We start from the raw sequence: 26,965 nt of genomic DNA on the forward strand, positions 1-26,965 counted from the left end.
CTGAGGGCACTCCTCCTTCTCTATGCTGTGATGTGCGATCAAGGCAGACTTGTGTCACCTCCCGGAAGTGAGAAATACCAGTGTCACAAGCGAGCAGGGCAAAGGGAGAGTGATTTTCTCCAATGCCTGGAAAAAGGGGATGACTGGGCACCACCTAACTTCATGGTGACTTGGATTGTTTCCAAGTCATAGGGTGGTAATTCAAGTCTTCTGTGAGTGCCACTGCCACTCTGTGCTTCCTCCTGCCAGTCATGGGTTTAAGGGGCATTTCCCAAATTGGCTCCTCAGTCTTCAGAAAATTCCTAGGAGGCAGGCAAGTGGTCTGTGCTCTCTGGAAGAGGGGGGCCCAGAGCTGGACCCTGTGGCTACCTGCCTTGAGGCAGTAGCATTCCTACCTCTGCAGAGTGCTGCTCTCTCAGTGATGCCTGCAGAGAACTGCACCTACTCAGTTCTCAAAAATCTCACTCGTGGTTGCCACAACAATCCTAAGAGAAATTACAGAGCTCCTACAGCAGCAGGCAAACAAAGTCTTTGCACGTGGGCCATCTGGTTAGGATGGAACTCAAAACTACATGTCTCGCAGAAAAGGTTTCAGAAGAAAACCCACCTGCCCTATTCTAACAAACTCTGCCTGGCGGGCCTCCTCTTTCTTCCGCGCTGACTTGGGTGACTCTGGTAAGACATCACTAAAAGATCGTCTATTAAGCATGTTCTAAAAAAGAAAAACAAGTTATGAATTCCACAAACAGTTGTTAAGTCTCATCTTTTGGCTTCTCATAGTGCACAAAACTATTTATCCAAATGGTCCTATTTCTACCTTCTGTTTCATTCACTCAATAAGCATTGATGGAGCACCTGCTGTGTACCAGGTCCATGGTAGATACTAGATTCAGTCACTAGGTGGAGAGCCAGCATTGCATGGGGGCTGAGGACATGGCTTTGAAATCAGCAGACCTGCAGCTCTATCACTTACTAACTTACTAACAGTGTGACCTGGGCCACCACATTGCACAGCTCTGGGATGCCAATCTTACACAGCAGCACCCCCTGGAACACAACAAACTGAATTCTATGAGAACAGTACCCCTAGAGCTGTGCAAATCTGCAGCCCTGTGGGTCGCCTTGAGCAAATTAGTTAATTTCCGAATCTCAGTGTCTTTGTGTGGTTAATACCTGTCTCCTAGGTGTGTTATGAGGTTTAAATGAGGCAATGCATGTAAGGTACTTCGCACAGTGCCTAGTGCATACTTAGTAAAGTTAGTTCTCTTTAAAACTGTAGTTACTGAATGGGGTACACTCATTTAATCAGCAAGTACTGACTGAGCACCTAGTCCTCTGCCAGATTTTGGGAATGTGATAGACATAGTCTCTCTCTTTGTGGAGCACAGAGTCTACTGGGAAGACAGATTAAGTAATGACATGTTTAGCACATGTGATCACTGCTATGAAGGGGAAGTGTGGCAAGTATATGAAAACATTTAACGGGGGACCTGGCTTCAACTGGGGGGCTAGGGAAGCCTGGCTCAGGCAGTGATGCTTCAGCTGGGATATGATTACTCATCTTGAAGGACATCATTACTCATCTTGGTACCCTCTCTGTATCTTCCCTGACCTTAGGGAATTGACAGATTACCAACTAAGGTTTGCTCTTTAGGGTCCTGGGGTTAGCCTGGCCCAATCCCTGTAAGTAGTTGGGGTATACCGACCAGACAAGAGTCAAGGAGTGCCTATAAAATGGTGCTGGTCGGCTGGGTGCAGTGACTCATGACAGTAATCCCAGCACTTTGGGAGGCCAAGGCAGGTGGATCACCTGAAGTTGGGAGTTTGAGACCAGCCTGACCACCATGGAGAAACCCCGTCTCTACTAAAAATACAAAAAATTAGCCAGGTGCAGTGGTGTATGCCTATAACCCCAGCTACTTGGGAGGCTGAGGTAGGAGAATCGCTTGAACCCAGGAGGTGAAGGTTGCGGTGAGCCGAGATCACGCCATTGCACTCCAGCCTGGGCAACAAGAGAAGCTCTGTCTCCAAAAAGAAAAAAAAAGAAAAGAAAAGAGCACATGTGCACCTGAAGTGATAGAAAGGTGTTGGGTCTCATCAGTGTGGCTATGCCTCAGGCCTACGAAGTATCTGGGTCTTCAGTAAATGGGAATGCTTGTTTCAGTGTCTGAATATGGGGCTGGCCAATAAATCTCCAAAAAAAGCACCCTATGTCTTTCTAAAATCCCACTTTTGCCTGCCCATCGGCTCACATGACTGGCAATGCTGAGTAGTATTACCAAGAACAGCCACCCCAAAAAAAGCACTCTTCAATGCTCCACAGATTGCTGATTGATACCCAACCTACCTGTCCCTGGTTTGCACCTTGATTTCCACAGGTCCTGGCTTTCTGGAAATTGCATTCCTGTGTATGGAAACCCAATGTCCTTCCTTCTTGTGTCACAATGAGAGACTGTCAGCCCATGGTGGCCACAGCACAGTCCTGACAGCAAGGATCAAGACGCCTCCTATGCTTTTCTCACCAGGGCCTCATTGCTGAGTTGAGGACTTGTGTTCTCAACTCAGACCCCGTAAAAAGGAAAGAAGACCATGGACCCGGAATTACCTTATGCAAATCTGGCATCAAATCCTGGTGTAAAGATCTAATCAACATATCCAGGGTACGCCGACGTTTCTGGGCAAATGTTGGGGTTTCCAAAGTGGCTTTTTCACCATTAATTACTAAAATAAATCAAGTTAAAAAGGGAATTACAAGATATCTCTTGACACACACACAAGAATTGAAACTATGCATGTCTGTTCTTTTCTTTAGTTCTGGGACTGGGAATTTTTTTGTTTGAGGTTTTTTTTTTCTGCTTAGTACCTTGGAACAATCCATTTTAAAGCCTCGTTTCGGCTGAATAAAGGAAAAGGTCAAGATTTTTGTTGAAATGCCATTTCCTGTAATCCCGGAGTTTTCCACCTCGCTACTCAATCCACTTTGGAATTCCAAGACCCTCTGATCCCCCGGCTGCTACCTGTCCTCTCAGTGCACCAACCCCTCCTGGTCCTTCCTGGCCCCACACTCCATCTCCTCAACACACCCTCTCCATCACCTTGAGCCTGCATTCTTCTGCTGTTTCCACTTTCAAATCTTCAACGTCAAATCAACCCAGCCCTTTGTTTCATTTCACCCCAAGTCTTTGACAACGCTGATGAAAGTCCCTCTGTTGACTGGCTCCACTTACAAGCTGGGTCCTTAGTGCTGCTGATTGATGTCTAATTGGTAGTTACAGGTCTTTAGTGGCCCCTTCCTTGCCACAGGCCATCTACAGTGAATGCTCTCTTCCTGAGCCCCATGCTGCCAACACTCTTTCAGCTTCCAGTAGCTATACCTACTCTGTTGCTGACTCTGTTTCAGACCTGTTTCTTGCTCTCTATCTGATCCTCTGGACTTGAACACATGAGACTCAGACAATTTCACATACAATTTCAGCTTCCTGGCTTGATTTGAAAACTCAGAGTATCTGGAAACCCTGGCCACGGTGCATGCTCTGAAAGGCCTCAGCTGGATGGAGTGAGTACACGCTCTCAAGTGTGTCACAGCTCCCAGCACTCCTGACTGTCCTCCACTCAGCCCGCCTCACTTGCTCATGCTCCCTGCCTCGCTCTCCAGGCATCTGAGTTTGGGACCTTGTTGTAGCATTTGAAATAATGAGTATAAACACTGGAAAGGGAGAGACAAAATCATCATCTGTTGCACATGGTTTGCAATGTCTGCTGCCTCTAATGTGTCAAGGGAGACATCACCCATGGACCCCGGTATAGGTTGGAGTATGGGAGGTAACAATGCTGGTGGTCCAGCTGGGAAGAGAGGGAGCCCAGCTGGAAAGCAGAGGAAGCCTCAGCAAAGGTGTCTTTCATGTCTCTGTTCTCCAGGAGAAAGTTGTGGAATCATGCCGAGGTCGCTGTAAGGGAAGGGAGGGGTTTCCTATGGAAGAGAGGCTATCAAACAGCCTGGCCAGGACTTGGATGTTTCTGGTGACTAGAACTGACACTCATGCTTGGCACTGTTTCTGTGCAGGAGAAGTCATGTTTGGGACTGTGAAGGAGTGACTGGGGAGATAGGAAGACAGAGGAGAGATAACATGTGCCTGTCCCTTGCCCTGGTCTGAGGGACTGGTTTGCGCCAGTACTGGAGTAGGATTAAGATTGGAGGTTGGGTAACACTTGTCCATGTAGGACTCAGTGAGGCTTTGGGCTCAGTCAATGCTTCCTTGAGGCCAGGTGACCAGGATGGACAGAGAGAAGAGAGGGACATTCTAGATGTCTCAGAGCTGCACGGCAACAGTGACAGACTTAGGCAAAGACTGTAGTGGGGAGGAGTTGGGGGTGGGGACAGGAGGCAGCCAGCAAAGCAGCTGCAATGCCCAGCACACCTGGCAGGAGGCTGGAAAGCAGTATCTTCATGGAGGGCACAGATCGAGCAGCCCTGCCAGGGCATGTGGCTGGCAAGCTGTGGCAGATGAACCCGAGTAACTTGTTTCTGATCATCAATGACACAGTCCCACCATGGGACTACCAGAAATAATTCCCAGGGGTGCCCTGAGGAGGGATGCACAGAGCTCTTGTGCTTTAGCAGATGTGGCCTCAGAGTTGGGTATTTGGGTATTACCAGTAGAGTGAAAATACGTGCTCGCCAGCAAGTGATGCCTGGCAGTCACGGTCTACACACATTATGTTCTCATTCTGTCTTTCTCTTTCCCACACATGTGCATGGGTGCACATATACACTCACATAAGTGTGCATACACATTCCCCAACAACTCTCCCTATCCCTAAGCATATACCCACAACCACTCTTTCCCCCACCTACATCCCACTCTCTGACAGATACAGATACATATACAAGCAGAGATTCAGCATTGTATATGTATATGTATCTAATGGCTCTATCAGAACACAGGGCAGAAAGGCGAATTTGAGGCCTGAGGGTCCTTAGTGAACGAGTGTAGAGAAGCTTCAAGGCAGGTGGCAGGATGGAAGGTGGGGATGAAAACATAGGAGAAAACGTGCACAATGTGACCAGAATACTAACACATGTTGTGCAAAGAATTAATGGAACATGGAATGCTTAAACAATGACATTTCCTTAAACAGCATCCTGGGAGAATCTGAAGAAATGTATTCTGACATAGAAGAAGTTGCAAAATGGTTTCAAAACAGAAACTTACATTTCACTAGCAAAAAGTCCCTGAATTCCTGGTGGTCTGTAAACACTGGTGGAGTTGGCAAGGGAGGGCCAAAGAGTGGTACACTCTCTTCTGAAAATATTTTCAGCCTACGTAGAGAACATTACAGAATTAATATTACCACTTGATATGGTTTCGCTGTGTCCCCACCCAAATCACTTGAATTGTATCTCCCAGAATTCCCACATGCCATGGGTGGGACCCAGGGGGAGGTAATTGAATCATGGGGGCCAGTCTTTCCTGTGCTATTCTTGTGATAGTGAATAAGTCTCATGAGATCTGATAGGCTTATCAGGGGTTTCTGCTTTTGTTTCCTCCTCATTTTCTCTTGCCGCCACCATGTAAGACATGCCTTTAGCCTCCCACCATAATTCTGAGGCCTCCCCAGCCATGTGGAACTGTAAGTACAATTAAACCTCTTTTTTTTTTTTTTTTGAGATGGGAGTCTTGCTCTGTCGCCCAGGCTAGAGTGCAGTGGTGCGATCTCGGCTCACTGCAAGCTCCGCCTCCCGGGTTCACACCATTCTCCTGCCTCAGCCTCCCAAGTAGCTGGGACTACAGGCACCCGCCACCACGCCCTGCTAATTTTTTGTATTTTTAGTACAGACAGGGTTTCACCATGTTAGCCAGGATGGTCTCGATCTCCTGACCTCGTGATCTGCCCGCCTCAGCCTTCCAAAGTGCTGGGATTACAGGCACGAGCCACCGTACCCGGCCCAATTAAAGCTCTTTTTCTTCCCAGTCTTGGGTATGTCTTTATTAGCAGTATAAAAATGAACTAATACACCACTATTCTGTCCTTCCATTTATCCAGCTGCATATGGGATGTGTCAGAAATATTTGTTCCATGCCAGGAGTGCCTTCTCTGGTCTGCCAGAGCCGAGGCCACTACCTCACTTTCCCCTCCAGCTTAGTCAATGTGCTTTGAGGGTAGAGACCAGGTCTTCCCAAATCCTTCATGGTCCAACCCATCAAGCCAGGTACCCAGGAAGAAGAGCAATGGCCATCACTGAGCACCTGCTGCATACCAGGCAGCATACTTGGTATTTTAAGATACAGTATTGCCTCTGATTGTCACTACACCTGCCAGGGTAGTGTCATTACCTTCACTCTACACAGAAGGCCTGAGGCTCCAAGAAGATGAAACATTTTTTTCAAAGCCTCAAATAAATGATAGAGCTGGGATTCGAACTCAAATCTATTTGGCTCAAAGTTCAGGTTCTTTTTACAACATATTACCTTTTAGCAGATTCATATTTGAGAACAGAAAGATAAGCAGGCAAGAATGTAGACTAGGAAAGGATGAAGATCAAATATATCAAACGTGTTCCCATGGTAAAGTACAATAAAATATCAAACTAACCCTGACCCCTAGGTCTCCTGCATGGAACAACACTGGATGGAGTAAATGTTTCCTGAAGAGATGGTGGCCTTGAAGAAAGTTTTGTCAGGTGAGGGCACTCATATTAAATCAATCAAGAAATATGTATATCAAGAGTCTTATGAAAATCAATGCGAAATTAACAAGCATGAGAATTAGAAGAAGCAATTGAGACAAAGTCATTACCTACCTGTAATTGTCATTTTGTTGATCGTACCTCACTAAGGCAAAAATGTCTGTGGTGATGGTTAAGGGAACTAATCACAACACTGATGCTCACAACTGACAGCTTGCACTCCGAAAATCCCTTGTGCAGAGTCATTCTCGACCAGCGCTTCTGTGCTTAGGGCACCTATCACTCTTAGGTTGGGACAGAACCTATACTTCTTTCCAAGAGACAGCCCAGGGAGACTTATGTGAGGGCACCATGAGTAGGTTCAATGTCTGTATCTGCATCCTTTGGGGAAAAGGTTTAAATCTCCAAAGCTGTCAGAAAAGCAATAGAAATATAGCTATTAAACAACTAAGCAGTCAGCAAAGCAAAAAGAGCAGTTCCCTTGCCTGGAAGTACAAACAAGATCCCAATAGGAAATTAGTAATACATTTCCTCTCACACATTTGGAAAGGGAAAGCAATTTAAATGTTTCCGCTGTATACCTTCCCTTTCTCTCCTTTTGGGTTTGGTAGACAAAACAAAACAAGCCTGTTGTAGCTGGTGGCAGATTCTGAGCAGAATCTACTTAGCTTGTGCTGGGCTTTGCGGAGTCTAAAATAGTAGGAAAGAATCCATCCAGATTCTTCCTTTCTCCCACCCTTCTTCCTCCCCTTCCACCTCCACCCACCATCTCCCAACCCCTGCTTTCCTTAGCTAGGGCTATGGAGCCATCAATTCCTTAGTGTCTCCATTTCTAGGCTCCCTGGAATGAATCTGCCTTAATGATCTGCTTGCCCCTTTTCAGGAACAAATGTGCCAAGCCCCAAGTCTAAAACATATAACTCAGGGAAATTCTAAAAAATAATGACTACCTCTCAATCACCTGAACAGTCACCTCACCACTGCTTCTACTATGAAGTTGGAGAAGTTTTCTGTTATACAAGAAGAACCGCCTCTAGAAAGGGGAAATATTAGTCCTAAATCCCAGGGGACAGGGGCAGATATTACTCAGAAAGCAGGGATGAAAAGGGAAGAAAATTCTAACCAAGGTGCAAGTGCATATCGTTTGCTTCCCTACCCTCATGGAAGAAAGTTTGGAAACTGTTAATTTTTAAACACTTACTTCCATCCTCTATTTTTATGTCACAAGGAACAAGTCCAAGTCTCCAGATGCAATGAGTCACCATGGGCCTGTCTCCAAACATGTTTACTTGGAGCCTCCAGGGAAATGAGTAACTCGACTAGAATTTATTCTGAAAATGCTGATTTGTTGCCTTTTGCTCATTATGTATAACCAGTAGAGCCACCAACTTTGGGTTTTGCTGTCATGGTCTGGGACCCAGAGCAACAGGGCCACAACTGAGTGTCTGCTGGGTGGGTCAAGCTCATGCCCCATGCCTGTCTGGTAGAGCCGAGCTCAGACACTGCAGAAGTTTCAGCCCCATTGCTGGACTTTGCCAGCAACATGAGCTGAACAGGGATTAGGGGAATCAGATAAAAATACTATTAATTCTATCATTTCTCAGATTTCAAGAGATGGTAATACAACAGCTATTACCAGGGCTTAAATCAACAAGAAAAATTATTTTGGCCTTTTATCTTAACTTGCAAGTTCTTATGCCTAAAGCAAATTTCTCAGAGAATTCACTATCTATAATTCTTCTAAATCATTTATGACTGAAGGATAGCAGGAAGTTTTTCTCATTTTGTAGACTACCTGAGGAAAGAGACCATATTTCAGGAGTCAAGAATTCTCTGAGAATTAATCCATCTACTACTGAAATGGAAGGAGAGAGGAAGGGGGAACTGTACACAATGCTTAGGAAAAATTCCCCAAAAGTGGGTCTAAAGCTAGCATTACAAAACAAGTCCATGACAAGATTTGGTTTAAGGGTCATGGAAGTCCAATGAGGCTGAACCACAGCCTGCCACACTGGAGCATTTACAAAGGCCCAGGATACGTGTAAAGTGGGAGCGGATCATGGAAGGCTTAAAGGCAGGAGAAGATTCCTCTCCTTCTTGGAACACAATGGTGACGATATCGTTTCCGATGTGGCGTTTCCTTTCCACCTGTAGTGAGCATAAATAATATCACTGAGAAAGACTCTCAAACATGGCACATTCACAGAGTTAAAAAACCATAACCCAATATAACAAGCCACAGCCACCATGACAGAGCCCTGAACTTCAGGCATCTTTGACTTCAGGCCTCCCATGTTTTGCCAGCCTAGGCCCTTGCTCTCCAACCCATCTCCTCTGCTCCTGTCTCAGTGGCCAAGCTCTGGGGTGGGTGAGGAGTATCTTAGGGAGAGGTTTTTTCCCAGCCTGGTACAGCCCATGTAGATACTCAGTGTTAACTTCCTGCAGTGACCTAAAAACAATACTTGTCAACCATCACACAGGACCACTTATGATATGTCCTGGATAGTCTCATTTTGACAAGACGCAAGGCACACTGAGAGAAGGCACAGAGAAAGGGTAACACCTATACAAAATAGACTCTCAAGAGTCCATGTTGGATAGAGGAATGTTTGAATCAAATATATTTAAAAAAAAGAGACAAAAAAGAGTCTACGAAACCACACTCGCACACACACAAATACCTATACATGTTTACACATAAACACGCACACACATTATTATCTCTGACCCCTTATTTCTCTAAGGTGACAGCACCAGTGAGAATAGCTCTTCCTAAGATTTGTTGAAAGTTCCAATACAGACCACCAAAAGCATCCCTAAATTGGTGGCTGCAGTTCAGCTCATATGTTAACCGGCATAGCCTCTAATTCTATGGAATCATAATGGTGCCCTCTCCACATTCACATCACTGTTTGATGGTTTGTATGTTCACATGTACCTGCTGCTTGTTCTCTTTGGAATATGGCAACATGGTGGAAACATGAAACATGATCTCATGCCCTTGGTACACAGTATAAACTGAATGTATCCCTGTGGTATCATCTGCAAAATATAAATATGCATTCAGTGAGCACAGAGAATTCGAGTCAAAAGGAAAGCGTTTTCATTTGCAGACTAGGGAAATACTGTACACAAGACATTCTCAAAGATATTTGGATTATCCACCTTCACGGAAGCAACAACCCTCCACTTGAAGCAACCCCCCACAGGGAAAGGCCTCTTCCTCTCTCCCTAAGCTCACTTGCTGTCCCATTCATGCCTTGCCTCAGAATGGAGGAGGTCATAAGAAGTCCAGGCTAAAGAGGAGAGTATTGCGTTTCCTTGCCTTGCAGTTGCTGTGGGAGGTACAGGATGAAATTAACACAAGATGACACAAACAATTATGTCCATAAACCAAAAGGAAGTGGTATTTGTGACAGAACTGTTTGTGATTAAAAGCAAAGGCTTTACAATGAGGCCGACTTGGATTCAATTTGTCATTGGCTATGTGGCTTTTGACAAGTTACCTCACTTCTCTCTGAGCCTCAGTTCCTTAATTTGAAAATGAGGATAAAAGTCATATCTAACTCCTAGGGATATTGGGGAGTCTCAATGAGATTATATTCGCAAAGTGCTTAGCAGAATGCCTGGCTGTATCAAGGGATCAGTGGATGGCTGTTATGACCATATCGGAGACGCTAAGGGTTGGCAGTGGGGGTATGAGTGGCAGGCATTGAAGAATTCACCTTGTGCACTCTATGTGTGTTCGAGTGAAGCTGGAGCCTGACAACTGGGGCTCAATCCCCCATCCCTGCATCTGTCAGTTAGGGCACACTTAGCTCTCCCGAATTCGGAATCCGTGATGCCATGGCGGGCTGGTGGCAAGATGAGGCTCCCAGAGGGTAAGGGTACCTGCACTGGAAGCCTATCACTATTAGGCCAAAAGGGCCTCACACCCGCTGCCTGACTTACCTCAAGGACTGACTGTGAAGATCAAATAAAGCAAAAAAACAGAAACAAAGGGAAAAGCTAGCAACGCTACACAAAAAAGAGATGGTGAAAGAACTTCCAAACCTAAGCTTGTAATTTTACCTACCTTCCCCACTCAGGCCCCCATCCTCAAAATGCTTCCTTTCAGGTGTTTCCAATCTCACTGCCGGTGCCAACCCCACGCAGCTACCCAGGGCAGAAACCCTGAAGTGTCTTCAAGTACTGTCTCCTCTTTCATCCTCCACTTGCCAATTCTACCATGAAAATGGCTCTTGAATTAGTCCCCCTGTCTCCCTTCTGACCTGTGGCCCTCTCCCAAGGCAACCCTGTCTCGTTTGGACTGTTGCCACAGCCTCTGAGAGCAGGCTTCTCCTCTGCCTCCCCTGTCTGCTCAAAGGTACAGATCTAATCTCACCACTCCCCTACTCGAAACCCCTTAATGACAGAATAAATTATTAATTTATTCTTATTAATTAATATAACCTCAGACTTATTAATATAACCTCAAAACTCCCTTCAGGGTCATGCCCCCTCTCCTACTCCAGGCCACATTGCATCATTCTCAGTGCCTCGTTCCCTCCAGCCATAAACACATTCTCTTAGTTTCTAGAACACAACATGTTCTTTTCTGCCTGAAGGTCTTCACGGATGTTCTCTCTGCTTGGAATTCTCTTCTCCCCTCGAGACCCTCCAATTACTCCGACTCGCTCCTCCCTCTGTCTCAAAAAAGCTCAGAGAAGCCTTCCCTAATCCCCCAGATTAGGCAAAATGCCCCATAGCACTCTGTACTTTTTCTTCTTAGTTGCCTTCTGTACTTAGTGCTAAATCATTTGATAATTATCTGCATAACATCTGCTGGATGTCCCCTGGACTGCAGGCACCTAGAAAGGAGGACCCCATGTTGGTTTATCCACTTTTATATCCCCAGAGTCCTGACACACAGATGGTGCTAAGCAGTAATATTCATGGGCAGACCAGGACTTCTGACACTGTCCAGGGCTGTGAGGGCTGATTTAATTTTACGAAGCTCAACGGAAGTGCCAAACAGGTCCGTGACTCTATGTTGAACAGAGTGTGGCGCTCACCTCCCTCCAGTCTTCTGTCATCCATCCCTTCCCCCATCTCTGGTATAAGTTCAGACATGGGTCAGGCTGACTTACAAAAGTTATACAAATTACAACAGAATAGATCAAGAGGCAGGCTTACTTTTGGTATCCAGACCGCCACGGTAGCCCGTCCAGCCCTTTAGAGTGATTGTGTCACCCAGAAGATTTAAAAATTTTTGAAAAGCCTCGCTTCCAATTTCTGCAGGAAGAGGTAGAGTATGAGGAAAGTATGGGCATCAGCAAGTCCTCATTTTCTAACTATGCACTGGAGTCGCTGGAAAATTAACCAGGCTCTGCCGATTCATGCATGGTAAACAGCATGGGTAAGTCACATTTGCTTCTTCTTGAGGACCATGAGGAAGGCCCACAATTCCCAGGACTCCAAGGAAAGGAAAACTGCAGAATCAGATGAACCCAGCTTACTACTGCCAGCCTGGGACCACAGGTGTTTACTATCACAAAACAAAAATGTTATTACTGCTTGCATTCAGAATAAGCAGGTATTTAACATGAAAAGTGCTAAATATTAGGAAGGTGACGCCATCTTATAATTCTTCCTCTCATAAAAATCACAGAAAAATCTTCCACTGCTCTTGGGACTGTGTAGAACCAAATTCTCCAAATCCCATGTGCTCTTCTGTCTCTCCAGTGCCCGGAACAGTGACTGGGTACAAACAAGGTAGTCAATAAATATTTGCCAAATGAATGAAACTGGGCAACAACTGCCCTACAAAATTCACGCTGAAATTGTGTAAAACTATCTCCTCGTATTAAAGACTCCAACTCAACAGACAAGTTAAGCTCCAACTGGCAAGAATGCAACAAAGCAGGACAGGGTCTCTGGCAGCAGAGAGCGGGAGATCACTCACCATTGCTGAACATCTCATCATCAGTGAGCTGCCCGTCTTTGGCAAAAAGAACCCCAAACTTGAAATTCACAGAGCCCTTAGGATAATAATAAAAGGTGTTACAGTTAATTTTATCATCACAGCATATATAGTTCTGAGATGTGCTGTTCGTGACTTAGCACAATGGCAGTCACCAGGATGGACAGTCGGGGGATCCCTTCCTCCCATCCATCCGGGTTTTGACCAATGTTAACAACAATCATTCCTTCATTTTTATAGGTATTTGTAGCTTACAGATGAGACTGTATGCCTTTATGAATTAGTTCATTTGTAATTTATTATAATGGCATCTCTAGGATACCAGTCCTGTTCTGTGGCAAAACAGGGTTCCAACAAATGGCCACAGGAACTCATAGGCCTGGCACCATCTTCCAATCAACCCATGAGCAACAGTCCAAATCCCAGTCAGTGAAGAAGAGTTCGTTGTAATTCAAAGCTTAACATAATCTCAGGCTGATATATTGTGGACTCTTTTAGAAACAGAAATGAAAATTATAGGCAATTTATACTAAAAGCTCATTTTCCCCAATTCCTAAAGATATTCGATCTGAAGAAGTCACAAAACAGATGTGGGGGAAAAAAAAAAAAAAAAAAAGCAAGCCCAAGCCAAGCAAGCAGTAGCTGGTACAAATGTGCAATCTACCATCTCCAACTTTAAACCAAATTAATTCTGATCTGGTGGAAATGATAAATAGCAGCTTCCACAGGGAAGGGAGGAAGACAGAGGAACAGGGTCAGGGAGTCGTAAACAGGGACTCGATCATATTTTTAATGTTTTTTTTCCTTAAATTGGGTAGTGGTTTTTTTTTTTTCTTTATTTTTTTTGAGACAGAGTCTCACTCTGTCACCCAGGCTGGAGTGCAGTGGCGTGATCTCGGCTCACTGCAACCTCCACCTCCCTGGTTCAAGCAATTCCCCTGCCTCAGCCTCCCGAGTAGCTGGGATTACAAGCGTATGCCACCATGCCTGGCTAAATTTTTTGTATTTTTAGTAGAGATGGGGTTTCACCATGTTGGCCAGACTGGTCTCGAACTCCTGACCTCAGGCAATCCACCTGCCTCAGCCTCCTAAAGTGCTGGTATTACAGGCGTGAGCCACCATGCCCGGCCGGTAGTGGTTTTGTAGGTCTTCATTATGTTATTCTCTATACTTTTTTTTGTACGCCTGAAGTATTTCATAATAAACACAAAATCAAATGTTGGAAGAGAATCAACCTCTACAAGGTTGGTTGACCCACCACTAGATAGAGAAAGTTTTGGTGGTCAATTAAGGGTAGACAAGGGACAAAGATACTTAAAGCACACTGGCCAATGGGTCAGAGGCAGGAAGTCAAGGCGATTGCCAGGATTCAGGATAGCTGGATCTGGGAGTATTAAGAATCTGAAAATCCAAGTTCTAAGGCTGTGCATCCGAACATTTTTCTGTCCCCAACACACCTGAGATGCACATTTATCACTAACAGTGGTTTTCTATACAGGAAGAGAGAGGACACTCCCAGACTGACCCCTCCACCTGGAACTCTTCCACAGTTCCGAGGATGACTGGCTCTCTCCCATCAAGCAGGTTTCAGCTCAAGTGTCGATTTCCAGAGTGGCCTTTCCTGATCTCCCCATATAAAGCCACCCTCCTTCCTGCTGTTATTCTCCATCAGGGAACCTTGTTTATTCTCCTAGAAGCACTATTTACACTCCGTAAATCTTTTATTGAACTTGCATATCTGTTTCTACCACTAGAACCTGAGTCCTGTGCAGGAGAAATCATACACTGTTTTCTTTCCATTGAATCCCCAGTGTTGACCATAGTACACTGGAAAAGATTAATAAATATTCATGACATAAGTGACTGTATGCATAATAAATGAGAAAACAAACTTTGTCAGAAACAACTTATTTTTCATACGATGTCTCCAAATGATCACTGCTTCCTTACAAACTAGCTTTTGATACATTTCTTAGAATGTTTTCAGGGACCTCTATTCACTTTAGGGTTTTATGGTTTGTAACTTTTCTTTCTCTGTTTTGGAAGTGATGACAGCAAGCACATGTCTCAACGGTCCCTTAAAAAGCACCTACAGTAATTTGGGGTCTGACATATGATCCTCTTAGAATAATAGTGCAGGAACTACAGTTGTGGTTCTCAAAGTTGACTAGGCATCAGAATCACCTGAAGGGCTTGTTAAACTAAAGATTGCTGGGTTCCACCTCAGGAGTTTTCAATTCAGTAGGTTTGGGATAGGGACTGATAATTTGCATTTCTTTCTAAGTTCCCAGGTGATGCTGATACTGCTGGCCTAGGGGCCCCACTTTGAGAATCACTGGACTAGAGAAAAAACCAAGAGGCTGTCAGGAGGCCCAGGATCAGGTCCAGCTGAGCTGACAGCTAGCAAGAAGGACTAGGTCAATGACCATAACTCTGAGCCATAAACTGACAGCTTGCTAAAACCAGAAAGGACCCTATAGTCTACTGAGTCCATGCTTTTAAGACAGGACAGGGAAGCTCAGGGAAGACAGGGACTTGCGCATGGCTGGAACTAATTGAATGGTAGGACCGGAGCTGGAACTTGGGTCTTCTGACTTTTGATCCAGCATTCTTTCCAATATCATGGCATAATCTTCTCTGAAAAGTTTCGAGTGAAACTGAGATGTACAAGCAGAGATGGGGCCTACTACCACCTGATCACTGGCCAATGCTTTTAAAAGCTTTTATAGGGTTGCTCTGAGACTGGCACCATGCTACCATACCCTGCTGAGGACCTCTTCTGCTTCAGGTGGAGACTCCAGAAAGACTGCTTTTGCAAGGTCTTGTCAAGTCTTCATCACAAGTTGTTAGGGTCAGACAAGAGCAAGGTCTGTAAGGCAGCAAGGGTTGCATGATGGGGGTCTTTTAAGTACCTGTGCACCCAAGGGTGTAGGATCTTCAAGGTAGGAAGAACATGTGTCCAAGTTTGCCAAGACAGCCCTGGCTTATATCTGTTTTATCTGTTGTCCTGATGTTATTAATAATTACTCTCAAAGGGTTCCTGTTTAAATGATAAATTATATGAATTCCTCCTGCTTCAGGTGAAGATTCCAGAAAGACTGGAAGTACTTGTTAAGTACTTGAACCTACTTATAGAGCCTCATTTAGGTAATATGGTGTCCAGGACTTCCCAAATTATGTCCGTGACTAACAGTTTTCACCTATCTCCAGAAATCAAGGTATGGCTCATAATAATGAGGTATTTCATATTTTAGGAGGGGATAGTTTGATCTGGTGTAAGTGGACTGTCACAGATAATATTTTAACCAGCCATTCAGAGCTCTCAAGGTCTGAAGGCCAGACCTGGGTCCCTGGACGGAGGTGCTGCTAGAGGGAATTCACAGGTACTGGTTTTCTCAGGATGTAAGTCTTGCTCAAACATTCAACATACAGGTAAGGTCACATCTGTCATTCCTGCTTGGACGGAATTTAAATTTTCTAAGTTCTAAATTTTACAAGACAAAACTCAACCTGATTACAAACCAACAGGCAGTCACATTCTTGGAAATCAGTAGTATGCTATGAATTAGAGTTCTTCCGAGAAACACAAACTATGAGGGGAAACTGAGGTCCCAATGATTCCAGAAGAATTTTTTGGAACTGAGAAATGATGGCCTTATTCAAAATGAGACACCCCTGGTTCCTTGTTACTCTTGTTTAGGCAACGCTTCCATATTTCTAGGGTTCCAAAGGTTCCTACACATCTCTCTTCACGTGTAGTACAGCTTGGGATGCCGTGTTCTCTTGTGGGGGTGCCTCTCTATGCAGCAAACAAAACATGGGTTTCAGGACACTGACATCATTTTACCAAAGTGCTAACCTTTCGGGAGCCTCACTAGTATTCTTCATTGGATTATCTGCCCATCTTTGCAGCTAATAGTTTACCACTAGAATAGGCTGGAATTGGGATAAATGCTCCCAATTTATTCCAGTTGAGAAGCAGCAGGGTTAAATAGAGTGCCTCGCCACACAGCTCTCAGAAGCTCTGGAGGATCATGGCCATTGTTCACACTTCGAGATGTCATGACAAGTGACTAGTGTTGCCTCAAGCTAATATTCCCTTAGTAAGGAAATAAAATTGAGAAATAAAGAGATCAGCAACTTATTTTTCACAACTTGGGAGTTTCAGAAAAAGCAGAGGAGGATGCAATGAACAGTGAACAGGAGTTCTTTCAGGGGCTGGAAGTGGTGAAGTCGGGGCAGGGGGAGTGTTCCCATTTCCCATCGGTACATTCTCTCTATTGTTTGTTTGTTACAACAGGCATGTGCATGCACTCAGTGGGTGCTCAATAAATATCTGTGGATTAATGAACAGAGTAATTTTGAGATATAAAAGCTATATATAATCCTAATTTTATATAAAATGTAAAAAACATATATACCAAAATGTTGATAGCAGTCATCTTTGTGACTGCAGGTGATTTTTTTCCTTTTATCTTTTGTGTATTTCTTTATTTTTCACATTTTTACCAGAAATGTGATTATTTTTACTTTTTGCCTTTTACAAATTACACATGAAGTCCATAAATTCTCCTGCAACAAGCATGAATCTAAGATGGACAAAATATGGATAAAAATGTAGTCAGGTATGGTGGTATGAGCCTGTAGTTCCAGCTACTCAGGAGGCTGAGCTGGGAGGATCGCTTGAACCCAGGAGGTGGAAGTCAGCCTGGGCAATATAGCGAGACCCTCTCTTAAAAAATAAAAAAAGCAGGCATCTCCCTTTGCCTGCTCTCTGCTGCATCCCACCCCAGTTCCACTGTCCTGCCCAAAAGTAACTCCTACCAACAATTTGGGGTGCATCCTTTCAGCCCCTTCTTTGCATTTACATCTACATGTTCAAGAATCAGCTGAGGTGTCACTGCCTCAGAGAAACCTTCTCTGTTCAATGTAAAAAACCTACCCCTTACTGCACACCCCACCTCTGTGCATTACTTTCTTCACAGCTCTTGGGGTTACTGGTCTTACCATGTTTCTGTTTGTTTGTTTACTTGTTTAGCTTGTCTTACCCCACCAGACTGTAAGCTCTGTGAAGAAGAGACCTTGTCTTGCTCATTGATGTATCCCCAACGCCTCAAACAGTACATGGTACATGCATGGTGGGAGCTCAATAAGTACGTGTTGAATCAATGAATGAATGAATATACATACAAATATTTGTTTATAAAAACATAATTGGGATTATATGTAAATAATGTCCTGTGAGTTGCTTTTTTCAGTAAATACTATGTGGTGGAAATCTTTCCATGCCAATAAGTAAAGGTCTATGTCTTGGTCTATTTGGGTTGCTATAACAAAATACCATAGACTGGGTGGCTTAAAAACAACAGAAATTTATTTCTCACAGTTCTGGAGGCTGGGAGGCCCAAGATCAAGGCAGTGGCAGATTCGGTGTCTGGGGTGGGGCATATTCTGGGTTCACAGATGGCTCCTTCTTGCTACATACCCACATGGTGAGAGGGGCGAACAAACTCCCTTGTTTATAAGGGCACTAATCCCATTCACAAGGGCTCCCCCCCATGACCTAATCACTTCCCAAGGCCCCAACTCCTAATACCACCACATTGGTAGGCAGGCTTTAACATATGAATTTTGGGGGGACACAAGCATTCAGACCATGGCACTCTATCTCACTCTCACACTATGGGTGCATAGCAAGTATATTATATATTAGTATTACATATTAGGTGTATTATATATTAGTAGGTATATTTATGGGGTACATGAGATGTTTTGATAATAATCACATCATGGGTAATGGGGTATATATCCTCTCAGGCATTTATCCTTTGTGTTACTACCTTATTTTTTCTAATGGCATCATAGCATTTCATAATATATTCATTCAATCAATCAATCAATCAATCAATCACTTGTTCAACCAACAAATATTTACTCTATACCTTCTATTTTTACTGTTCTAGGATCTGGGAACACAAAATTAAAGAAGTCTCTGTTCTCATGGTGCTTATAGTCTCTGCTCTCATGGTGCTTTTATTCTCATGGGGGAGACAGATAATAAGCACACAAATGAAAATACCAGCATTAAGACAAATCAAAGAGGCTAAGGGTGAGAGGCAGGGTATACTGTTCTAGACAGAGTGGTCAGGGAAGGTCTCTCTGAGCAGAGGTCCTGATTAAGTGAGGACATCTGGGGGACAAGCATCCCCAGCAGTGGGAACTATAGGCTCTTTCTGAGGAGATGGAAGAACAAGGAATTCAGTATGGTTAGTGTGGAGTTAACGACTGGAGAGGTACAGGGGCCAGATCATGCAGGCTCCAGCAGGCCACGGTCAGGATCTGGGGCTTCCCTTTGAACAGGACAGGAAGGCTTTAGAGTTTTGAGCAGAGAGATGACCTGATTCCACATGTTTCAAAAGGACAACTGGCTACTATCTGGAAACCAGAAGAGAGGGTGAGCGTGGAAGCTAGGAGAAGAGTTAGGAGAGTCTGCAGAGCCCAGGCAAGAGAGGATGGGGTGGTAGAAGGGTTGAGGAGTGTTTGGATTAGGGATAGTTTATGAAGAGGTGTCACCAGGATGTGCTGATAGGTTAGATATAGGATGAGAGAGAAAGACGTGGATTAAAGATTTTTCCAAGTTTGGCCTGAGCAACAAGACAAAAGATACTGCTATTTACTGAGAGGGATAAGATACATAAACCATAATTTATTTACTCCATTGCCTATTGATAATATTTTAGATGTTTCCGTATGTTAGTTATATACTTAGAAAATCCAATATATTTATATTTTTAATGGGGGCAACAGGGAATGGCAACATGTAAATAAATTCAGCATTTTGTATATTAAGAGCATCCTAATAAAGCATAAACACCCTACTTTAATGAAAATTAAAACCTCATTACTCACCCTGATCATAAGCTTAACACATTAAATGTTTCCAAGCAGATTTAAGTAGTTTGTTTTCATAGCTTTATAGCTAGATGCATAGAAAATTCTAAAATATACCTTAAAAATACATGCCAGTAAGTTCTTTCCGTGCAATGTGTCCCACTGTGCAAATCTACATGGAGATTTGGCTGAAAGCAAAGGCTGGGTTCACAGTGAAAGGAGAAGTATATTTACAAACATGGAGGCAGAGGAGGTGCAAATATCTCCATAGAATTACTCACCTCTTGTTCTTCAAGAACCAGCAAGTCCTGTCAAATAAAGTTTTAAAAGTTACATCCAGGCGTAACAGTAATTATTTCATTTTGACTTGCTGTGAAAGCCAAGCTTCGGTTTGCTCACACTGACATTTTGAAAATAATTTTAAAAGTTGGTTATAGGAGCTTTGTTTGGGGGAAAAAAACCCAACAACTATGACAAAGGTGGGTGCCAAGAGTCTCGGATCTTTTTCCCCTATAAGACCATCTCGTAAGAGCAGCATGGAGCAGCAAACCTAAACAATCCTTTGAATCCCTGCTGTCGCATTCTTAACTGTGTTTGGGCACAAGTCATTTAATCTATTTGGGTCTCTCCTTCCTTCTGTCTTAACCCCTGTGAAGATCACTGTCAGTGTGTATGGAAGACCTGGTACACAACGGAGATTTAATCAACTTAAATTACTTTCCTTTTCATTCTCAGTCACACCCCTATAAAAGTTTGTAAACTTATTACAAGGAAGTTCCATCTTTTCCAGAATTTCTAAAAAAGTAGATTCTGGTTGATAAGCGGACACCAAAGCCAAGGCTCTGACAGGGACCCTGTGGCTGAACGGAGGGGGAAGGAATGGCCAAGATGAGTCATGGGGACAGTGCAGAGGCGACGAGGGTCAGGATGCAGGCAGGGAGGCTGGAGGGACCCTTACCCTCCTTCTGGCCCAAGACTCTCTGGGGAAGAGCTGTGTCAACTGGTGACATGGCAATTCTGAAAGAACTGTAAGAGGCAAACAAACCTCCATTTCATTTAACAGAAAGCCTCTTTCATTCAGAACTCAGCCATCTTTATTATTTTATTCTTTCTTTTTTTGTTTTTTTAAAGAGAAAAGGTCTGGCTCTGTCCCCCAGGCTGGAGCACAGTGGTGTGACCTTGGCTCATTGCAGCCTCGACCTCATGAGCTCAAGTAATCCTCCCACCTCAGCTTCCCAAGTAGCTGGGACTATGGGCGTGTACCATCATACCCAGCTATTTTTTTGTATTATTTGTAGAGATGGGGTTCCGCTATATTGCCCAGACTGGTCTCCAATTCCTGGGCTCAAGCGATCCTCCTGCTTCAGTCTCCCAAAGTGCTGGGATTACAAGCGTGAGCCACCACGCCTGGTTGTATTATTTCTGAATTCTGGGAAAAAATAAAATTATGTTACACATTTTTTACATTGGGACTTTATGTTTGCATGTCACTGTATATGTCATTACAAAATTCTCTCTTTCCATGGTTTACTTTGATCTTCCTCAACACCTTGTGGTTTTTTTTTTTTATTTTTAATTTTTATGGGTACACCAGTAGGTGTATATATATATTTATGGGGGGTGCAGTTTGATTGTTCCTGAATCACAGGTGGAGGAATTGGATCTCCAGTTAAGGTCATGTGGCCTATAAGTGTCAGCTCTGAATCTCATGCCCAGTCCTTTTAATACCCACGCCAGTGCTCCTTCCTTGCTAACTGTGGTGAATAAGAAAAGGGTCTCACCTCTCAGCTTGTCAATTGCCACTAGCCCTGCAAGCATTAGGACTGGGATGTTTTGCAACCAGTCCCTGGCCTGGTAATAGAGGCTGCTCCTCAGTGGGCTAGGCTGAAGGAATCAGAGCCTTGCGACAGGAGTCCCCGCTGAGCTCAGGGCTAGAGTCTCAACACTCAGCTGTAGAGGCAGGAGGGATGTCATAGGCTGTCAGGTTACATTTATGTTACAGTTTCTTTATTTTGGATTACATTTGTTCAGAAGCGAATAGTCCTGCAATTTGCCCTGGTTTGCCAATGTCCCACTTAACACAATTCAGATTTTTAAAATATTCTTGTTCCTGAATTTGTGAGCATCGAAAGTCCTCTTTTTTGCTGCTTTCTAGTGTGTAATTTTAGCCCAGAAGGTATAATTTTGGCTAGCAATGGTGTTTCTCAATACAGTCCTACTGGCATTGCTTTTGATGTATGCATGATTCTAATCATTAGTTTGAGGCTGACACTGATTTTTTTCATATATATGAGATTTGGGAGAGTGATTTTACATACACTTTTTAAACCTAGAAATGTTTTAAAAATCAAATTTAGCCCTACAGGTTTTTATAAAATACCTGGTCATTTAGGAAACATATCGCAACTATCTGGGAACAAACTTGATGGGTAGGAGTGGGAAGAAACACACAGATACCCTGATTTCTCTATCCATTTAAAGCTAGCTTAATCACACATTGCTTCTGGATTTTGGTCAGGGAAATGTTACTACAGTATAGCAGCCAGAAACAGACAAATAACATTTAAAAACAGCACCAGCCACCTCCCCTCTTTGTGGAAAGATGCCTTCTTTATAACACAATTGGTTTACTTTCTGTTTACTCTCTGGCTCCTACCATTTTTAAGAACTCTTTCCTCTCTACCTAAAGCCTGTTGCTCAACTGTTCCTACGGGAAATCTACAGAAATGTGACAACAGCCTTCACCCTGCGTCTCTGAGCCTCACACACATGTGCAAATTCACACACACATGCACACTCACACAGAGGACAAGGGGAAAGTTCACGAATGGTTCCTTTTGCTAAGGGGAAAAAAGCCAAAATACAAATGTAGGAAAGCATAAAAGTACCTTTTGTTTGGTAAAAACAGGCACAGAGTTGTGATATAAATAGGCAGAATGCTGCTATATCTTTTTTTTTTCTTTTCCTCTTTTAGAAAAATCAGACAGGGATGACTGAGCAGAGATGAGCTCTGCCGAGGGAACTGGCTCAGTAGCAAGTGGCAGAAAGAAGCGTCACAGAGCTGGCTCTGTGGGTTTTGGGGCTCCGTGTCTGGGAAGCAGAATTGGTGTGGGAGATCAGACCAAGGCTTAAAGAAGGATTAAGAATAATAACCTGTGTGAGTGAAGTAATAAGGGTACACGGGTACTGACATATTTATAATTCTAATTTGTTTTAAAATTTGCTATAAAGTGTCACTTGTAATAAGCCTGGATGGCTTAAAGTCGCTTACAGTTTAACCTAACATACCCATTTTTGCCTGAGTTCTGTCTGGGGTTGAGGCTGGGTGTAAATACTATTTTAAAAATTACCTCAAAACAAAAGATATGGGAATTCACAACTGTCTATATTTGGGGTAAGCCAAGAGCTGATAACCTTATTTTAAAAGCTAAACGTATTTTAAAGATATGCAAGCAAAGATTGTTCATGTTCCAATCAATCCTCCTCTTGCTATTTACCTAAAAGCAAATTTGAGCATGATGATCCCTGCTTAAAGATTCTACTGGCTCCCTGCTGCCTCCTGGATAGAATTCTAGCCTGCCTCTCCAGCCTCCTCTCTTGTCACCCATCCCTGGCGTACCCAACTACTTCAATCTCAGCTTCACACATGACAGGCACACTACTAGTGATGGCTGTGTTTGTAAGTTTCAAAGCTAAATTGGTTATAACTACAAGACAAAAGTTTGGTTGACATTTTTCTGATAAACCATCACCTAAATTATGACTAAATTTTTTTCTCTCCCAAGGCAGACTGTTTTCCCTTAACAGTAAGACCTAAGAAAACAGGAATGGCTTTCTGGATACCTTTTATCCTCGATGGTAGCCAGCGCAGTCTACTATATGAGTAAGAGCTCAATCAACCACATTTTGTATTTATTAATTTTTTAAAAATCTCTTTAACATTCCGGGCTGGGCGTGGTGGCTCACGCCTGTAATCCCAGCACCTTTGGGAGCCTGAGGCAGGTGGATCACCTGAGGTCAGGAGTTTGAGACCAGCTAACATGGTGAAACCCCATCTCTACTAAATTAGCTGGGCATGGTGGCGGGCGCCTGTAATCCCAGCTACTAGAGGCTGAAGCAGGAGAATCGCTTGAACCCGGGAGGTGGAGGTTGCTGTGATCTGAGATCGCACCATTGCACTCTAGCCTGGGCCACAAGAACGAAATTCCGTTTCGAAAAAAAAAATTATTTAACATTCTACACAATTCTATATTACTCAGTAAAAAGGGTGGCTTTTAAGCCAATAAGATTTTTCTGAATGTACACCCTATTGGTTCGTGGATTGAGGACAGTTCTGCGGTTCTCAGGAGTGGCTATGCATCAGAATCACCTGAGGAACTTCTGAAAAACTCAGATACCCAGGCCCTACCCTACACCCATCAAATCAGAACCTTAGGTGTGAGGTTCTCCCATGATGATTTTTTTAAAGTTGCATAGGTGATTTGGCTTTGTATCCTAGGCTAAGGATTACTGATGACCTGTCAGTTCTATCCTAACACTGTAATCAATTTTGTACAATTATGAAGCATAAAATTGTCTGTTACCTTTTGTATTTCAGGATGAAAAATTTCCCTGGGGCCTTTCTCAAATTTGTCCAGATTCATGGCACTGAAATAGAATGGACAGGATGAGCTGCAGCATTAGAGAAGCTAAAAAGGAGCTTCTAGAAAATCACAGCTGTTTTCCCTAAAGGGCCTGACACTCAGAAGATACAAATCAACAAATGAGTGATCAATGAACAAACAGATGAAAGTAACCAACACCACATGTACTTGACTTATATAACTGGCTCCTAGTGATACTCATAAGAGAGGGAAAGAGAAATCAGGAACATCTGTTTCAGGTAACCTTGGCTATTCTTCCAGATTCTTATTTTTATTTACTAAAAGTGATGAATGTAATTAAGATTTAACTGAAATTTCTATGCCACATAGGGCAAAAGACCATCCTTAATAAGGCTTTTTAAAATGTTTTACTTTGGACAAGCAATGTAAATTCCCTTGAACCTAAGTTCCCATAGAGGTAAAACAAGGAGATTGAAACAGATGATCTCAAACCTGCACATTGTGCACATGTACCCTAAAACTTAAAGTATAATAATAATAATAATAAAAAGAAATAGATGATCTCTAGAGTTCCTTTCAGCTAATATTCTAATATTTATAAGTGAAAGCCGAAAATAATAACGAACTTCTAGACTACTTACAATACACCAGACACTGTGATAAATGCTTTTCATGAATTGTCTCATTTAGTCCTTATGAGGCAAGTACTATTTTAGCCCCATTTTAAAGATGAGGAAATTGAAGCTCAGAAGTTAAATAACAGGATAAAAATCTGGTAAAAAGCAGAGCCAGGACTTGAATCTAGGCTTATGTGACTCTATAGCATTTATATTTTAATTTCCTTTTAAGTTTTCAAGTTCATTCTTGTAACAAAAGAAGATAAAATCTTTTCTTCTGCTGGCAGCAACTGTAGAATGTGCAGTTTGTCATATCTTTTAAAATCTTGCTGTACCTTGCTCTGGCTATGAGCGTGTACTGAAAAGCTAAGACTTGCTCATACAACTAAATGAAATTATAACAAATGAAATGCCTAGTTTTTAAACATAAATAAGAAAGGAGCTAGAGTAAACTTCTTTTTAGAAAAAATAATTCACAGAAATCTTAAACCAGTATAATTTAAGGTATTACTCTCCAAGCAAATTAAGATTTATAGTTCCTTGAAAGCAGCAGGATATTTCTGTGCTCAGCAAAAATGTTAGCCTCTTGGTGGAGAGGCTTAACTCAGGCTTTAGAACTGCTCAGAAGAAAAAGCAGAAGGCACAGAGCAGACAGGAAAAGGTTTGCAATCTGGAGACCAAACTAAGCTTGAAAGTGGGATATAACATTTTTCACTTCTTAATCTTGGTTCCTTTATTTTTTTATTTTTTTATTTTTTGAGACAGAGTCTCACTCTGTCACCCAGGCTGGAGTGCAATGGCATGGTCTTGGCTCACTGCAACCTCCACCTCCCAGGTTCAAGCAATTCTCCCACTTCAGCCTCCTGAGTAGCTGAGACTACAGGTGTGTGCCACCACACCTGGCTAATTTTTGTATTTTAGTAGAGACGGGGTTTCACTATATTGGCCGGGCTGGTCTCGAACTCCTGACCTCATGATCCGCCCGCCTCGGCATCCCAAAGTACTGGGATTACAGGCGTGTGCCACTGCGCCCGGCCTTGGTGCCGTTTAATCAGCCAGATGCAATCCCCAACAGATAGGGTCAAGTTTGTCACTGTAAGAGCCATTTTGGTAAGGATGAGTTGTAGCTATTACGTGTCACCTGGGAACACTGGAAACACATCTACCATCATGTAGCTGCAGATGAATAGAGAGGAAATCACTACGGCTCTGAGATAAGCTTTGTCCTTCATACGATAGGGCATTAGTGGTTAAACAGCCCAAGCTCTGGAGTCACATGGACTACAGCTCTGTGATTTACCAGCTGTGAGATCTTTGTCAGATCCCTTCACCTCTCTGAGGCTCCAATTCCTGATAAGTGGAGTGGAATAATAATAGATCTACTTCATGGAGCTAGTTTAAAGATTGACTCAGAGAACACTCATAAAGCATTCATAACAGTGCCTGACAAACAGAAGCTACCATAACTATGATGTAACATCTTAGCTGGTAACAAAGCAACAGGCTGGATCCAAGTGGCGGCATTCCCTAGGGGAGGCTGCCACCTAAGCATGGGAAAGAGATGAGAGGGAGGTGGGAGGGTGGGGGCACAAGAGGCGGCTGAGCAGGGAGCAGCCAGATGTTCCATCCATTTAACGTTTTGTCTGGCGAAGAATAAGTACATTCTTTGCTGACATCTGGGTTTCTATTTCGAGGTAGAAAAATGGAAGGAAAAATATTTCTTGATTATCTTTATAAAACTAAAGTATCTGAGTGCATGCAAGAAAAAAGAAGCTGACAACTAATGTGGTACGGAGAGATGTCTAAGAGCAATGCTCAAAATCAGTTGGACCTGGACTCAGGCCTTGGTTCCATTACACACTTGCTATGTGATCTTGTGGCTTTCTCTCTCTGAACCTCCATTTCCTCATCTATAAAATGGGCACAGTCACAGCACCTGTCCTACAGGGTTGCTGTGATGATGACACGAGGTGATGCATGTCATGTCAAGTGCTTAGCAAAATGTCTCACACACAGTCAAGGCTCAAGACAATGGAAAGGTAACATCAGAATGATCACAGGCAAAAACAGTGTATAACAGGCTCCAAATCCATGCGTGGGCTTTCTACCCATTAGAACTCACCTTAAGATGGACTTCACAGAAAGAGTTTTTGTGGGACTGTAGGGAAGGCATATTTTCTGGGTACCCTGGAAAAGTCCAAAC

At 43.3% G+C, this 26,965-nt stretch overlaps 1 protein-coding gene across 7 annotated transcripts in view; it reads right to left on the reverse strand.

Moving 5' to 3' along the window:
• Window positions 1-26,965, reverse strand: part of GARNL3 (GTPase activating Rap/RanGAP domain like 3) — a 169,437-nt gene that overhangs the window by 46,683 nt on the left and 95,789 nt on the right. For 6 of the 7 annotated variants that reach the window (XM_055271026.2, XM_055271028.2, XM_055271022.2 and 3 more), the window contains 11 exons: window positions 26,885-26,949; window positions 24,125-24,188; window positions 19,823-19,849; window positions 12,633-12,708; window positions 11,864-11,962; window positions 9,627-9,730; window positions 8,728-8,836; window positions 6,803-6,848; window positions 5,214-5,320; window positions 2,606-2,721; window positions 608-712 (listed from right to left, as the gene is read on the reverse strand). In XM_055271026.2, coding sequence (XP_055127001.1) covers window positions 608-712; window positions 2,606-2,721; window positions 5,214-5,320; window positions 6,803-6,848; window positions 8,728-8,836; window positions 9,627-9,730; window positions 11,864-11,962; window positions 12,633-12,708; window positions 19,823-19,849; window positions 24,125-24,188; window positions 26,885-26,949 — 918 coding nt within the window. The remainder of the gene's footprint in view (window positions 1-607; window positions 713-2,605; window positions 2,722-5,213; window positions 5,321-6,802; window positions 6,849-8,727; window positions 8,837-9,626; window positions 9,731-11,863; window positions 11,963-12,632; window positions 12,709-19,822; window positions 19,850-24,124; window positions 24,189-26,884; window positions 26,950-26,965) is intronic. The other variant, XM_055271024.2, reaches the window with a different exon arrangement.

Source organism: Symphalangus syndactylus, chromosome 3 (assembly GCF_028878055.3).
Source record: "Symphalangus syndactylus isolate Jambi chromosome 3, NHGRI_mSymSyn1-v2.1_pri, whole genome shotgun sequence".
In the NCBI taxonomy this organism is placed as follows: Eukaryota; Metazoa; Chordata; class Mammalia; order Primates; family Hylobatidae; genus Symphalangus; species Symphalangus syndactylus.